At 46.4% G+C, this 14010-nt stretch overlaps 1 protein-coding gene across 4 annotated transcripts in view; it reads left to right on the top strand.

Annotated features, from left to right (window-relative positions):
- The window catches only part of bag6l (BCL2 associated athanogene 6, like), a 77182-nt gene that overhangs the window by 51059 nt on the left and 12113 nt on the right, over window positions 1–14010 (top strand). For all 4 annotated transcript variants that reach the window (XM_048616644.1, XM_048616643.1, XM_048616642.1 and 1 more), the window contains 7 exons: window positions 2510–2614; window positions 7267–7379; window positions 8285–8411; window positions 9776–10101; window positions 12103–12445; window positions 12884–13053; window positions 13511–13564. In XM_048616644.1, the coding sequence (XP_048472601.1) occupies window positions 2510–2614; window positions 7267–7379; window positions 8285–8411; window positions 9776–10101; window positions 12103–12445; window positions 12884–13053; window positions 13511–13564 (1238 nt within the window). The remainder of the gene's footprint in view (window positions 1–2509; window positions 2615–7266; window positions 7380–8284; window positions 8412–9775; window positions 10102–12102; window positions 12446–12883; window positions 13054–13510; window positions 13565–14010) is intronic.

Here is a 14010-nt window from a genome sequence, read left to right as displayed (position 1 = left end):
CTCTCAATCATCAGAAAAGTAATGGAAGGTGTCACTGATGACATTAGTGAGCAGCACTTAAATAGCACAAACCTGTTCATCATTGTGCAGTTTGACTTGCATCGAGTGCATTTGGCTGCAGGTGTTATGGCAGCCTTGCTTCACAAATGGGCAGAGGAGCTGAAATCAATGGGTGACGGTCTGTCCTTGTTGAGACAACCTTTAACCATTTGTAGCATCGGGAAGCTCGGCAAAACTGGAGGCAGTACGAAGCTGAGTTAGGAAGCTAAACTGATTGAACTCAGACCCGGAGACACAGCTAGTACAGAGGCAAGTGGCTGTGGACGTCTGTCATCCTTTGGCCCCAGGCCATCACTGCAAGAGTTCCTTAGAATAGATATTTTCTAATTAACCTGTTCAGAGATGCTTTTAAACACCTCCCAAGCCTCGGGTTTCTCTGGATAGTGCACATTTTCGGCTGCTTCATAATGACCTTCCCTCCAGTCTTCCCTAGGGTTGAAGAGGAAATGGTAGTGTTTGCTAATTTGTAAAGTTTTGCGCTGTACAACTGCCAGACAATTGCTCTCTAACCTGAGAGAATCTAACCATCTTCCCTTAACATTGACTGATATCATCACCAAATCCCACACTATCGCCATCTTGAGATGGGGATGTGGGTTACTGTTGATGAGAAACTTAATTTGCCTTGCCTTATCAATACTGTCTGCATGAGAGGTCAGAGTCTGGGAGTTCTGCAGAAAATAACTCACCCCTATCTCCATAAAACCTGCCCATCACCTACCACCAGTCACAAGGTTTCTGGCATACTCACCACTTGCCTGGGTGAGCGCAGCCTCAACAACACTGAGGAAGCTCAGCATCATCCATGTTAAACCAGCCCACTCGATCATCACCCGTCTACAACCTTCGACATGTACTGCCCTCTGCCACCCTCTGATTAAGCACACAATGGCAGCAGTGTACACATATACAAGATGTACTGCAGTAATTTTATCAAGGTTCCTTTCAGTACTTTTCAAACCAGTGACCTCTATCAGCGAAAAGGACAAAAGCAGCAGAAGCATGGTACCTTTCCCAAGTCGTATACATTCCAGTTTGGAAACCTATCTCTCTTCTGTCAGTGTCATTGGTTCAAAATCCTGGAACTCCCCCTCTAATAGCACTGTGGGTGTACCTGCACCCTGCAGCAGTTCAAGAAGGCAAGTCACCACCACCTTCTGCAGGACCATTGCACATCCTTCCCAGGAATGCCCACATCCCATGGAAGAACTTTTTTTTTAATCACATACAACTAATAGAAGCCCTCAGCCCTTATTTAATCTCAACCTTACAAAAATTCCTAAATAGATATTAGAAATAAGCGAGAAAAGGCTTTTTTTGCTTGTGTGCAAAGTAATTCTGAGCTTTTATGAGATAATTCTGCCACTTCCTCAGTCACCCCAAGTAAATAATGATAAGGATCCCTCTGACAGAGAAGGACTAATTACCAGTTAAAGTTGGGTCATTGTCACTGCACCCACTGACCAACTCAAAATTCAGATGGTTAACTATCATATCACCCAGCGTCGTCTTCTCACCTATTGAAGTATGTCTTGTTTATTGAGTTTAAGCTTAATTTCACTGCCCCCCCCCCCAGCAACTTTCCCCCAGCTTTCAAGGTAACTGCCTGCCCACCCAAAAGAAACCCTCCCAATTCTGACCCTCTGGCATTCTATATTTCCATATACTGCGTTCAGTCCTGGCCTCCCTGATATAGGAAAGATGTTGTGAAACTTGAACAAGCTGATAAAAGATTTACAAGGGCGTTACCAGGATTGGAGCAATTGAGCTATAGAGAGAGGCGGAATAGACTGGGGCTGTTTTCCCTGGAATGTCAGAGGCTGAGGGGTGACCTTATAGAGGTTTACAAAATCGTGAAGGGCACAGATAGGGTGAAAAACCAAGCTCCTTTCCCCAGGGTGGGGGAGTCCAAAACTCGAGGGCACAGGTTTAAGGTGAGAGGGGAAAGATTTAGAAGGGACCTAAATGGCAATGTTTTCACACAGGTGATGTTGTGTGTATGGAAGACCTGCCAGAGGACGTGGTGGAGGCTGGTGCAGTTACAACATTTAAAAGGCACCTAGATGGGTATACGAATAGGAAGGGTATGGGCCAAATGCTGACTAGATTAATTTAGGATATCTGGTCAGCATGGACGACCTCAACCGAATGCTATGCATTTCTATGACTGTATGACTGTTGATGGTCTTGCCTTCAGCTTCCTGGAGTCTAGACCCTGGAATTCCATTCTGAACCCTTAACCCCTCAAGACGTCACTCTGTCCTTTAAAATGCTCCTTTTCTCTTTGAGCCAGCTTTTGTTCATGTGTCCTGATACCTCATGTTAAGTGTTGTGCGACAATCATTTTTACAAGTTAAAAGACACTATGCAGATATATGTGCATTGTTTGCTGGTGTGCAAATGTTGCACTTGCATACAACCTCTAATTTCAGTCCCTTTCCTTATTCAGGTGCCATGCCTCACATTCAAATCCCGGGGATAACACCTGAATTCATGCAGACCATCATGCATCAGATTACCCAGCAGGCTATGGCAGCAGCTGGCGCAAGCTCAGGTATGATGACAGAAACACTTTCCTGAACTCAAACGTGACACTTGATTTTGAGAATGGGGCATTGAGCAGAAAAAACAAGCAAGTCATACTAAACCTTGGCAGTTCTCTGACTGGGCCTAAACTGAGGTGTGGATATAATTCTGTGAAGGATGGCAAGACCTTGAGCAGAAAACGTTTTCCAAAATAATACTGGGACAAGAGAATTTAGTTCTGCAGAGGGAATGGAGCAGCTGGAGAAGGTTGAGGGCAGATCAAGAAGTGATATTCGTAACTATGAGGGATTTTGATAAAATCAGGCAAAGCAGTTCTTTTGCATGCAAGGGAGCCGTAGATTTAAAATGATTAGAATGAAATGAAGAGAAATTTCTAATCACACTAGATCTGGAATGGAACCTGAGCAAATCGATTGAATCAGATTCTATAGTAATTTTCAAAAGGCAGTTGGGCATGTACGTGAAGAGAGACTATTTTGTTGGGCAATGGGGAACAGTTTGGACGAAATAGGACAGCTCTCTCAAAGAACAACCACATGCATTACAGGCCAAATGGCTGTTTTCTTCACTGAAAAAAGTTTTGCACACTCTGGTGCATTAAACTGTGCTATGAACAGTTAATGCAGATAGCCCTAGGGCTCTGTAGAGGGAGTGTGTGGGGAGAAAAGTTTGAGTCAGTATATGTTTCGCAATCCTTTGCAATGGAAAGGAAGCAATTGCGTGATCATCGTGAAGCAATTGTATTTTTTTTTCCAGGTCATTTTTGAGGGTTTGTTGGAGGAGTGCCTTACACGCTAATGTTGCAGCTTACAGTGACAGGAAACATCTCTCATGTTTGTGATCATCTTTAGCTGCCGGTCAGGTGTCTCAGCAATGTCACTTGACTTGCTTGTCATTGTAGGTCAGTGTAGAATCTACTTGTCAGCCATAAGCTGGAAGCCCCATGAGCATTACTTGGTATACTGGTGAATGGCTTCTGCTTCTGGAAACCATTGCTGCGCACAGATCCTAGGGGTCTGAGAGGCAGCAAAAACAACCTCTCCCATCCCAGGGACCTATCTGGCGAAATTAAAATAGAAAATACTGGAAATGAGTAGGAGGTTAGGCAGCATCTGTGGAAAGACCAAAAGAGTTCACGATTTCTTGTTGATGACTTTTTGGTTTTAGCACTGGTGAACCTGCTGAATATTTTCCAGCACTTTCCAGATTTCCAGGACTTGCAATAGTTAGGTTTTGTATGTAACTTATCCAGTCTGCTATGATGCTGACACTTACTTCAGCTAATCTGCTCCTCCCTTTATACTCAGGAAAACTCTTACAATTTATTTTTAGATTCTTGGCTGATGTATTTCCACTCTGTATCTTTTTAATCAATTTTGGGGGCCCCTTGGCTAAATTTTTCAGACTCCAAATCTTTACAATGCAACATTGATATCTTTAAATGTAGTGCTGTCCTAAATTTCAAGTTGCTGCCTCATTTTTTGATTTTTCTTGTTTATTGGAATGTATCCTTGATGAATATTTTTGGTTATTATTTCATCTGTTTCCCATGGTTTATTTGCTGCCGTTGCCTGTTTGCCCCATCAACCTTAGCTAGCTCTCCCGTTATACCTTAATTGACTTTTAAAACAATTTTGCCGGAAGTCGCATGTGTTAATTACATAGGGCCCTGTACTTTGCAGACAGAAAGAACACACACCCACTGTGCCTATTTCAACTCAACAAGATTAGGTGACAGCTATTCGCTGGTTCATTTTTCAGGACAGTACTTTGATCAGTGTCAACTTGCCTGGATTAAAATGTAAACAAAATCTTGCAGCTAACTGGCAATTGTCGTTAACTGGTGCATTTTCCCTGGCAATGCCTCTGCCAATCAGAGTCCCCTTGCCAGCCAGTCTGCACACTCCTGTGCAGCACAAATGTTTTTCCCCTAAAACTGATATTCTTGTGAATTGTCCAGATGAGTAAGATGAAAAAAATTGATGAAGTGTTTTGTCTTAGCAATATGTAATTGGTTTGGTATAAGTTTGGATTCTTGTTTGGCACTGGAGCATGTCACTTTCCAACTTAATATGGAGTTTAATTGTGTTAATCCCATTTCCCAAAGGGTCATTTACAGAGAGAGTACTAATTAATCCTACATTACTTCACATTAATAGATGTAAAATGGCGTTATTCTTAATGTATATTCCAGGGAACTGCTGAAAATGTATTCTACAAAACAGTCTCTTACACCACTATTGCAATTTCGTTTGCCCAGTAAATGTGGAGAATCAAGCCTCCCATGATTATTACTTTGGTTTTGTTCAAGCTGTGAAATATTTCTTGCTAAACATGATGTCCAACAATATAACTACAGTTAGGAATCTTTTAATCTGTGTTTTCTGATCCTTGTAAGTCTTGATCTCTAACCATCCTAATTCTGTTTCCTGCTCTCAGAACTAAGATCCTTTCACATATCTGTCCTTACCTCATTCTTTACTGACAGGGCTGCTGTATTTTAATTCTGTCTGATTATCTGGAATATTGTATACGGTGAAATATTTATTTCCCAGCCTTATTCACCTTGTAATCATGCTCTAAACAAATTATGCTATTTGTGCTGAGTTCATCTATCTTACTGCGAATGGTTGTTTATTTAGTTAAAGAGCAGAATTTTACTTCTTTATTCCTATTCTTTGTGTGGACCTTATTTGCTGACATTATCAAAATTTTGTCCTTCCTTGCCCTGTTCTGCTTGCCTTTCGTCAAATCAATACACTGCTGGATTGCATAGATTTTTCTCTTTGGATTTCTAAATTTCTTTCACCTGATCCATATCCTCCCACTTTAGATTAAGACCCTATCCGCAGCTCCAGCTATACAGTTTGCCAGGACACAGATCCCAGCTCAGTTTAATTGGTGTCCGTCCCAGCAGAAGGGGTATCTCTCTCCCCAGTACTGATACCTGTGTCCTATGCATTGAAGCCCTTCTTCCCAGACCACTCTTTGAGCCACATGCTTAATTCTCATAAACATGACACTTTGCCAGTTGGTGTGTGCTTCAGCTAACAATCCAGAGACTACTACCTTTTGAGGTCCTACATTTTAATTTGTACCCTAACTTCTCTCATTCTCTCAGCAGAGCATCAATTCAGGTTCGAACTTCCTAAGTCGACAATAATAACTGGTTCCATCACTTCCCACTAGAATTTCCTCTCCAGCAACGGGGAGACTTTCTTAACCTTGGTGCAATGAAGGAAACAGAAATTTTAGTCACAGTATCTAGCCCTATAGCTAAAATATCTCTTGTCACTATTGTGTTCCTTTAGACTCTTCTCTACTTGAGAACCATAGAGCTGTGGTCAGTTTACCTGTAGGTCAAAGTCAAGATCCCACTGTCCTCTGTCATTACGCCCTGGATCACTGTCTCTCTCTGATTCGCAGTCAAGCCATCCTGCCCTTGACCTGTTGACCTACTATAAACTTCTTCCTGAACCTAGTGGGCTTGACTGCCTTGCCAAGACAAAGTGTCTCTGCAGTCGTGGCACACCACCATTCCTGTCATGCATGTCTAATCTTACATATTTATTTGATTTGTTAGTTATGAATTTAGTGAAGTCACAGTAGTTTACAGTCCTCATCTGTAGACAAAAGATAAACACCTTCTAGCTATTGGAGGTAAATCAAAAATTATGAAAAGCGGGATGCAGTAGCGCATCCCCTCTTTACCAAGTTTCCATTTGCATTACCCCATTATGAGGCACTTTGTTTGCTGATCACTCTACGCTTGACACTTTTGAGCACAGGCAGAACCTTCCAACCACAGCCATGCAATTGAGCTGTTAGTGTCTTCACCTTTGGGTGGAAGGCAGTCAGTTAGGACATGGGAAAGCATGCTGCAGAGAGCACAAACTCTCAATCTTGTGACGCTTATGTGGACACTGCCAGCTAAGCAAGGCTGACAGCGTGCTTTTTGGGTAGTGCTACCTCATAAAAATATTGCAGTTGATTAGAATAACCAGTTCCATCAATGCTTAATCCATCCGCCTCTACTGAGAAGCGAACGCAGCAGGTAGGAGAACTGAACGTGTCCGATATCAGGAAGGTCACACACGGATCAGAATCGTAAGAGTAAAACACTTTGGATACTGGAAAGCTGACATAAAGTCTGAAAATGCCAGAAATACTTAGCAGGTCAGGCAACTTCTAGGGTGGTGGGGGAGAGAGAGAGAAACTGAAGTAACGTGTCAGATCCATGACCTTCCATCGGAATCACGAATTACTGAAGCAAGGTCACAGACCCGAAATGTTAACACTGTCTATGCAGTGGCTGGCAGACCTGCTGAGTGTTTCCGTCTTTATTTCAGGGTTAACAAGCACTGACACACTTAAGACAATGCTGTAAAAAGAAGCTGAGTGTTGGTCCCAGTTCCATAAAATGAATTAGTTACTTCCAGATAATTTTCTTTTCTTAATTCCACGAGTGCTTGACTGTGGCTTATGTGGTAGGAACAGCTGGCTGCTGGACTAATGATTGCAGGCCAGGGTGGGGTGGTGCAGAGAGTGGTTATCGTTTGTGGTGCTTTTCTGAAGATGACCAGTGTTACACGTGAGCCAGCGTATATGGTTTTTCTCTTGGTGTCTCACTCATTCTTTTCTTTTGTCTCTCTCCAACAGGGCAGCAAGTTCCTGGGTTCCAGCCTTCGCCTGCTCGAGTGGTGATCACCCGGCCTCCTCCCCCTCCCCCGCGGCAGACCGAGTCAGCATCAGGACCACAACCTGGCCCACAGGTAACTCGCAAAGATAAACCATAGCACAGGGATGACAGCAGATAGAGCCATACAGCGTGGAAACAGACCCTTCAGTCCGTCTCGTCCATGCCAACCAAGTTTCCCAAACTGAACTCGTCCAACTTGACTGCATTTGGCCCATATCCGTCTAAATCTTTCCTATTCATGTACTTGTCTAAATGTCTTTTAAATGTTGTAACTGTACCTGCATCTACCACCTCCTCTAGCAGTTCATTCCACAAACAAACCACCCTCTGCACGAAAAAGTTGCACCTCAGGTCCCTTTTAAATCTCTCTCTTCTCACCTTAAATCTATGCGCTCCAGCTTTGAACTCACCCACCCTCGGGAAATTACGTTTGCTTATTCGCCTTATTCATGCCCCTTATGATTTTATAAGGTCACCCTTCAGCCTCCTGCCCTCCCAGGAAAAAGTCCAGCCTCTCCTTATAACTCAAACCCTCCAGTCTCAGTAACATCCTCATAAATCTATTCTGCACCCTCTCCAGTTTAATAGTACCCTTCCTATAGCAGGGTAACCAGAACTGTACACCTATTCAGCCACTTTGTTTTATTAGGGATGTAGCAAAATAAAAGGACTTTCAGGCTGGTGTCAAATAATACCATGGCTCACATTGATGTTCTTGCACTGTATCTCACTGTTGCGCTGTGCAACTACCTCTGCCAAGTTGTAATAAGTGTGAGAACAGCTGGCAGGCTGTAAAAGGACCATTAGTGAGCAGAAATTGTATAAGATTATGCCCAAGTAGCGCTCCTGGGATGTCTGTGCTGTTCACTGCTTAAATTAACAGCACGAGTCTTGGATATGTTTAAGTTTCCTTTTGTAGTTCAAGTGTCCTCATTACAAACGTGCAGCTCACTTTTTATACCTACTGTTCCACTCCAGGTTCCTCCTGGCTCGACCCCTGCCCCTGATCCTAGCACTGGCACCAGCACCACCCCTGGCCCTGCTACTCTTGCTCAGATGATCACCGGACTGGTTGGGCAACTTCTGATGCAGCCTGTCGTCTTCGGTAAGTGTCTGACTGTCACATGATGCGCAGCCCCTTTTACTTTGTTCTCCACTGTTTTTCTGTCACTTCACAATCCAGGTATCAGTCTGGTAAGCTCACAAGAGGCTATGAGGCCAGCCCCTGTTCTGGGACCAGAGCTCTTAGTCCGGGCTAGTGTTTCGGTGCAACTGAAAACGCAGTCCTTCAGGTGAAGTATTCAGCTCAATGTTCCAGCTGCAACAGTGCTTCTTCCCGTTTATGTTCAGCTGGGGATGTTACAGCGCAAGAACAGTAGCTGGATGCCCACTGCAGAAAGGCCGTGGTGCAGATATGTTAACAGGGTCTGTCGAAGATGGTGGGAGGCAGAGATATTCGGCTGGCACAGACCTGTTGGGCTGAATGGCCTGGTTCTGTGCTGTGAATTCTATGCAGTTATCAGTGCCATGGTGTTTTGTACGATCAGGCAAGCCATTGGAGAAGCTGGATCCTTGCAAGACAGCTCGATTTGTGAGATCATCCTGTGGATATTAATGATGTCTCCCTGTGTATGACTCACTCGCTCGCTCTCTCTAAATTGAGTTTGGTGTTTCCAGTTTATCCAAATGATTGAGTGTTCGTGCGTTCAAGGTAGTTGTACAGGAGCTACCGGTTCAACACTTGGACAGTAATGTGGCAGTTATTGCCCTGGAAAGAGAGTGTAGAGCAGTTTTTAATCTAAGAGGCTGATGTCTGCTTCTGACCAGAAGTGTTAGGAAGTTCTTTATTTTTTAATCATTCACGAATGAGGGTGTCACTGGCTAGGCCAGCCCTTATTGCCCATCCCTAACAGAGTCAACCACATTGCTGTGGGTCTGTCGTCGCACGTAGGTCAGACCAGGTAAGGATGGCAGTTTCCTTCCCTAAAGGATATTAGTAAACCAGGTGAGTTTTTCCGACAGTCCCTCTGTGATTCATGGTCTTAAGCTATTAATTGAAATCAAATTCCACCATCTGCTGAAGCGGGATTTGAACCTGGGACTCCAGAACGTTACCTAGGTCTCTGGACTAACAGTCCAGTGGTAATACCACTAGACTGTTGCCCCCTGGTTCCTCCCCAGTTGTCTTCTGCCTGATGAAGGCTGCAGCGAGCATGGAGCGCTTTGATAAACCCTTTCCAGTCTTGCTAAGTCGTATTTACTCCCAAGAGCCTGTCTATGATATTCCCTCACATGGTTCATGAAATGCAGCCTCCCCATAATTGCCGGTGATTGGAGAGAAGCCGGTGATGGGCCTGTCCTGCTTTTTTCGGCGAGTAAACTTTCTCCACAGCGTTTTTGCGATACTCGGTGAGTGTCTTAAAGTTCTGTCGGGCGGTCTCTCACTTCTCCCTCTTGTGTTCCCCGCAGCCCAGCCCCCGACTAGCGACAGCGGCTCTGCAGCGGCCACCGGCGCCAGCACGACGGCCGCCTCGACCACCGCCACGTCTGCCACGGCTGGCCAAGCCCCCACCTCCACCACCAACTCCACCGGGACCACCGCCTCGGCCACAGCGGATGGCAGCAACCAGCCCCCTGCTGGCCCCCCCGACGTCCAGTTCTCGCAGCTTCTGGGCAACCTCCTGGGAGCAGCGGGCACCGGGGTCGCCGGCGTGGGCAGCGTGGGCTCGCCCACCATCACCGTGACTTTGCCGGGGATGCCGGCCTTCGTGCAGGGCATGACCGAGTTTCTGCAGGTGAGGCGGGGCGCACTCGCAGAAGGGCAGCTGGTGCGCAGCCCTCGAAAAGGGGAAGGGAACGAGGGCTGGAGTGCGGCTGGTGGGTGAAGGGGTGGGCGTGGGAGTCGGGGATAGCGTTTGCTACTCTTGTTACAGAGAGCCAGCTGAAGCAGAGGAATCACAGTCATACGGCACAGACAAGGTCTCTGGCCTATTGGCTAAAGACGCACTAATCCCAGTTTCCTGCACTTGTCCCAAATCCTCGTGTCCAGGCGGCCTCCCACGCTGTATCATTCATTAGACTGCTGCACCATGTGCAAGGAGTAAACCGTGGAGCCTGCTGCCCAAGGTTTGAACCTGTAATTGCTGTCCCACAAAGCAGGAATTAGTACCATTACCCGCAGGCATTTGGTTCCTCAACTCAGTTTGTTTGGATAGGAAATCTGACCAATGTAAACTAGAGCTACATTTGCTGCGTGGATCGCGACCCTTGAAGTCCTTTTCACCAAATTCCGGCCTTTTTCCCACGTCGGTTGAAATTGGGCACGAGTATAAGAAACTAATACGAAACAAGAGATTGCTGGAGAAACTCAGCAGGTCTGGCACAGCATCTGTGGAGAGAAGAGGGATCCCACTCAGACCTGAAACGTTAGCCCTGCTTTCTCTCCACTGATGCTGCCTGGCCTGTTAAATTTCTCCAGAAATTTCTGTTCCTGTTTTTTTTTGTCAGAGCTGTAGCGGCTCTTTGTTTGACGTAAAGATATAGGAGTAGGCTGTCTGGCTCTTGGAGCCTGCTCCACCGTTCAATAATGCCGTGGCTGTTCTGAATGTGCCCTCTAACCCTGCACAAGGGCAAAGCCACACCTGAAGTACTGTGTACAGTTTTGGTCGCCTTACTTGAGAAAGGATGAACTGGCAGTGGAGGGGACGCAGAAGCGGTTTGCTAGATTGATTCCGGAGTTGAGAGGGTTGGCTTATGAGGACAGATTGAGTAGCCTGCGTCTATGTTCATTTGAAGTTAGAAGAATAAGGGGATGATTTAATAGAAACATATGTAAAATTATGAAGGAAATGCATAAGATAGAAGCAGGGTCAAACTAGAACTAGGGGGCAAAGCCTCCAAATAAGGGGGAGCAGATTTAGGGCTGAGTTGAGGAGGAACTTCTTCACCCAAAGGGTTGTGACTCTGTGCAATTCCCTGCCCAGTGAAGCAGTTGTGGCTTCTTCATTGCATGTTATTAAGGCAAAGATAGATTTTTGAACAGTAACGAAATTAAGGGTTATGGTGAGCAGATGGGTAACTGGAGCTGAGTCCATGAAAAAAAATCAGCCATGATCTTATTGAATGATAGAGCAGGCTCGAGGAGCCAAATGGCCTATTCTTGCACCTATTTCTTATGTTCTCATAAACCTCGACGTTTTGGCCCATCAAAAAACTGTCTGCCTCAGCATCAAATGTGTTCAGTGTCCCAGCCTCTGCTGCTTGCGTAGCCAGAGAATTTGAACGACTAACAACCCTCACAAGAAATTCCTCTGTCCCTCCCTCTTCACCCTTCCTCCCCGCATTTTGGAGGCTGTGTCCACTCTATTTCTAGATGCCCCTGCGAGAGATAATGTCCTTTCAGCATCCACCCTTCAGTTTCACATTTCTTTCCAGCCCTCGCCAGAACTCCAATGAGTAAAGGCAAAAGGTCATGCTTTCCTCAGAGTGTCCCAGGAATTGCCTAGGAGTGGATCTGGACTGGGCGATGCATAAGCAGATACTTTGGAAGCACTCGCCTATTATGTGCCAGGACCATGTAGCAAATTTGTTTGACTCTCGGGCGTGTGATAGAAGGATCCTCCTTGTTTTGCATCCCCTATCCAATCTCGTGCCCACTTGTCCCTGGGCAAGAGTTTAGCATCAAAGGTTTGTAATGCGACATTCTCTGTAGTGTCAAGGCCTCTGGGACTGCTCGCTAGATGGAACCGCGGGCCAGCGACTCGCTTGCCTTCACTGTGTCATCTCTCCTTCCACAGGCGGCGCAGGGAGCTGCCACAGCGCCCCAACCGGCTCCGGCCGCCTCCCAGCCGACGACTCAGGCGGCACCTTCTCCTCCTCCTCCTCCTCCTCCTCCCCCCCCTGCAGCTACTGCTCCTCCGCCACAGTCGCAGCCGAGCCAGGACAGGGCCGGCAGCCGGCAGCAGGCCGGAGCAGACACCCTGACTCCGGAGTTCTTCACCAGCGTGGTGCAGGGGGTGCTGTCCTCCATGATGGGCTCGCTGAACGCACAGCAGGGCAGCACGGAGAGCATCGCCGATTTCATCCAGCGACTGAGCGGCACCAGCAATATCTTCGAGCCGGGAGCAGATGGCGCTCTAGGTGCGTTGGCCGCTTTCCCACGTTCGGTTTAATAAACAGGTCGGAGATTTTTTGTTCAGCCACCCGGTTAGCCTCTGAATACATGGCCCTTTGGGCCTCAGAGCAGTCGAGCGGCACTTCTCCCCTGGAGGAGCAGAATGCTGTAGAAAGGGGTTCTTGAATGTGAACGCAGTGTTTGGTATTCACTTGAAGACGTGTCATGTGTTTTATGACTATTATTGTGCATTGAAAAACCAAGGCTATATGGGAATGGGGACTGATATATTTGGTGTGTTTATCGACCCATTCAGTGTTTAACTTTGAGAAAGCATCTTACTATTTCTCAGTTTCATTTGTTCACCTGGTGACCTTCCCCTCTGTTTCAGGTGTAAGTGTTGTGTCTCACCTCCCTGCCTTGCCCTGCGTTTACGTTATCTTGTGCTGTTCTTGTCCGTGCAGGATTCTTTGGCGACCTCCTGTCTCTCATTTGCCAGAACTTTTCCATGGTGGACATGATCATGTTGCTGCATGGTCAGTTCCAGCCCCTGCAACGCATCCAACCTCAGCTGAACCGCTTCTTCCAGGAGCAATACCTCAACAACCAGGAGCCGACAGAACAGACCATCCGGGTAAGCCGAGGAACCAGTCTCCCTGTTTGTTTGTCTGTCACTCTCCCTGCCTTCCTACTGACTCTTCCACTCGCTTTCACCTCACTCCCTCCTTGTCCCACCCTCACTTTCCCCCTTGCCCTCACACCCCTCTTCCTCTCTCTAACACCCGTCCCTGGAATTTCATCAAAGGGTTTTGGCTCAGTTGTTCAATATGAGCCAGTATTTGACCAGGACTGATCTAATCAGGTTGATTCCAGGCCCAAACCTATGAGCCGTTGTAGTGTTCACCTGTTACGTGGTGGGTTTGGGCTTTCTGTAGGTTTGTGCACTGTAGCACCCACAGCATTTCACAGGAACAGTGATCTGCAGGCTGAGGTAACGGCGCAGTGTGGTGGATGCACATAGTTACTGTGGTTTGTGCTGGACAGTCCTTTGCCATGAGGCGATGCACAAATGCATATTCCTTTCATCCTAGGCATCAACAGACGTCTTGATAAATGGTCTGGAGGAGTATATCCAAGAAAGTTTTGTAAGTATGCCCTAAACACACTCACTTGGTGCGGTTGCAGGGGTATAGTGGTGTAATTTTCTTCACTGCACTACTCTCCCACAGTTGTGGAATGATGTGTTCCACGGTAACTTTGAAGTTGCAGTTTGAGGTTCCAGTAATGGGCAGTAGGCAGTTGGCATCAAGCCCCCTGCTCAACATGTTGCATGCTGAGCAGTCAGAGCTGGGGCGACAGGGCGATGGGTTAGAGGGAAGGAAGAGATGCCCCGGCCTGGAACATATTACCACTGTCCTTGCCCTTCCTTTGCAAAGAATGTTAGACTAATTAGTAAAGTTAGATCAGATGGGATTCAGGGTAAGCTTGCCAGTTGGATACAAAATTGGCTTGATGGTAAGAGACAGAGGGTGGTGTTGGAGGGTTGTTTTTCGGGCTGGAGGCTTGTTACCAGTGGTGTTCCACGGACATC

Source organism: Rhincodon typus, chromosome 35 (assembly GCF_021869965.1).
Source record: "Rhincodon typus isolate 14 chromosome 35, sRhiTyp1.1, whole genome shotgun sequence".
Lineage (NCBI taxonomy): Eukaryota > Metazoa > Chordata > Chondrichthyes > Orectolobiformes > Rhincodontidae > Rhincodon > Rhincodon typus.
This window is presented reverse-complemented; position numbering and strand designations above follow the sequence as displayed.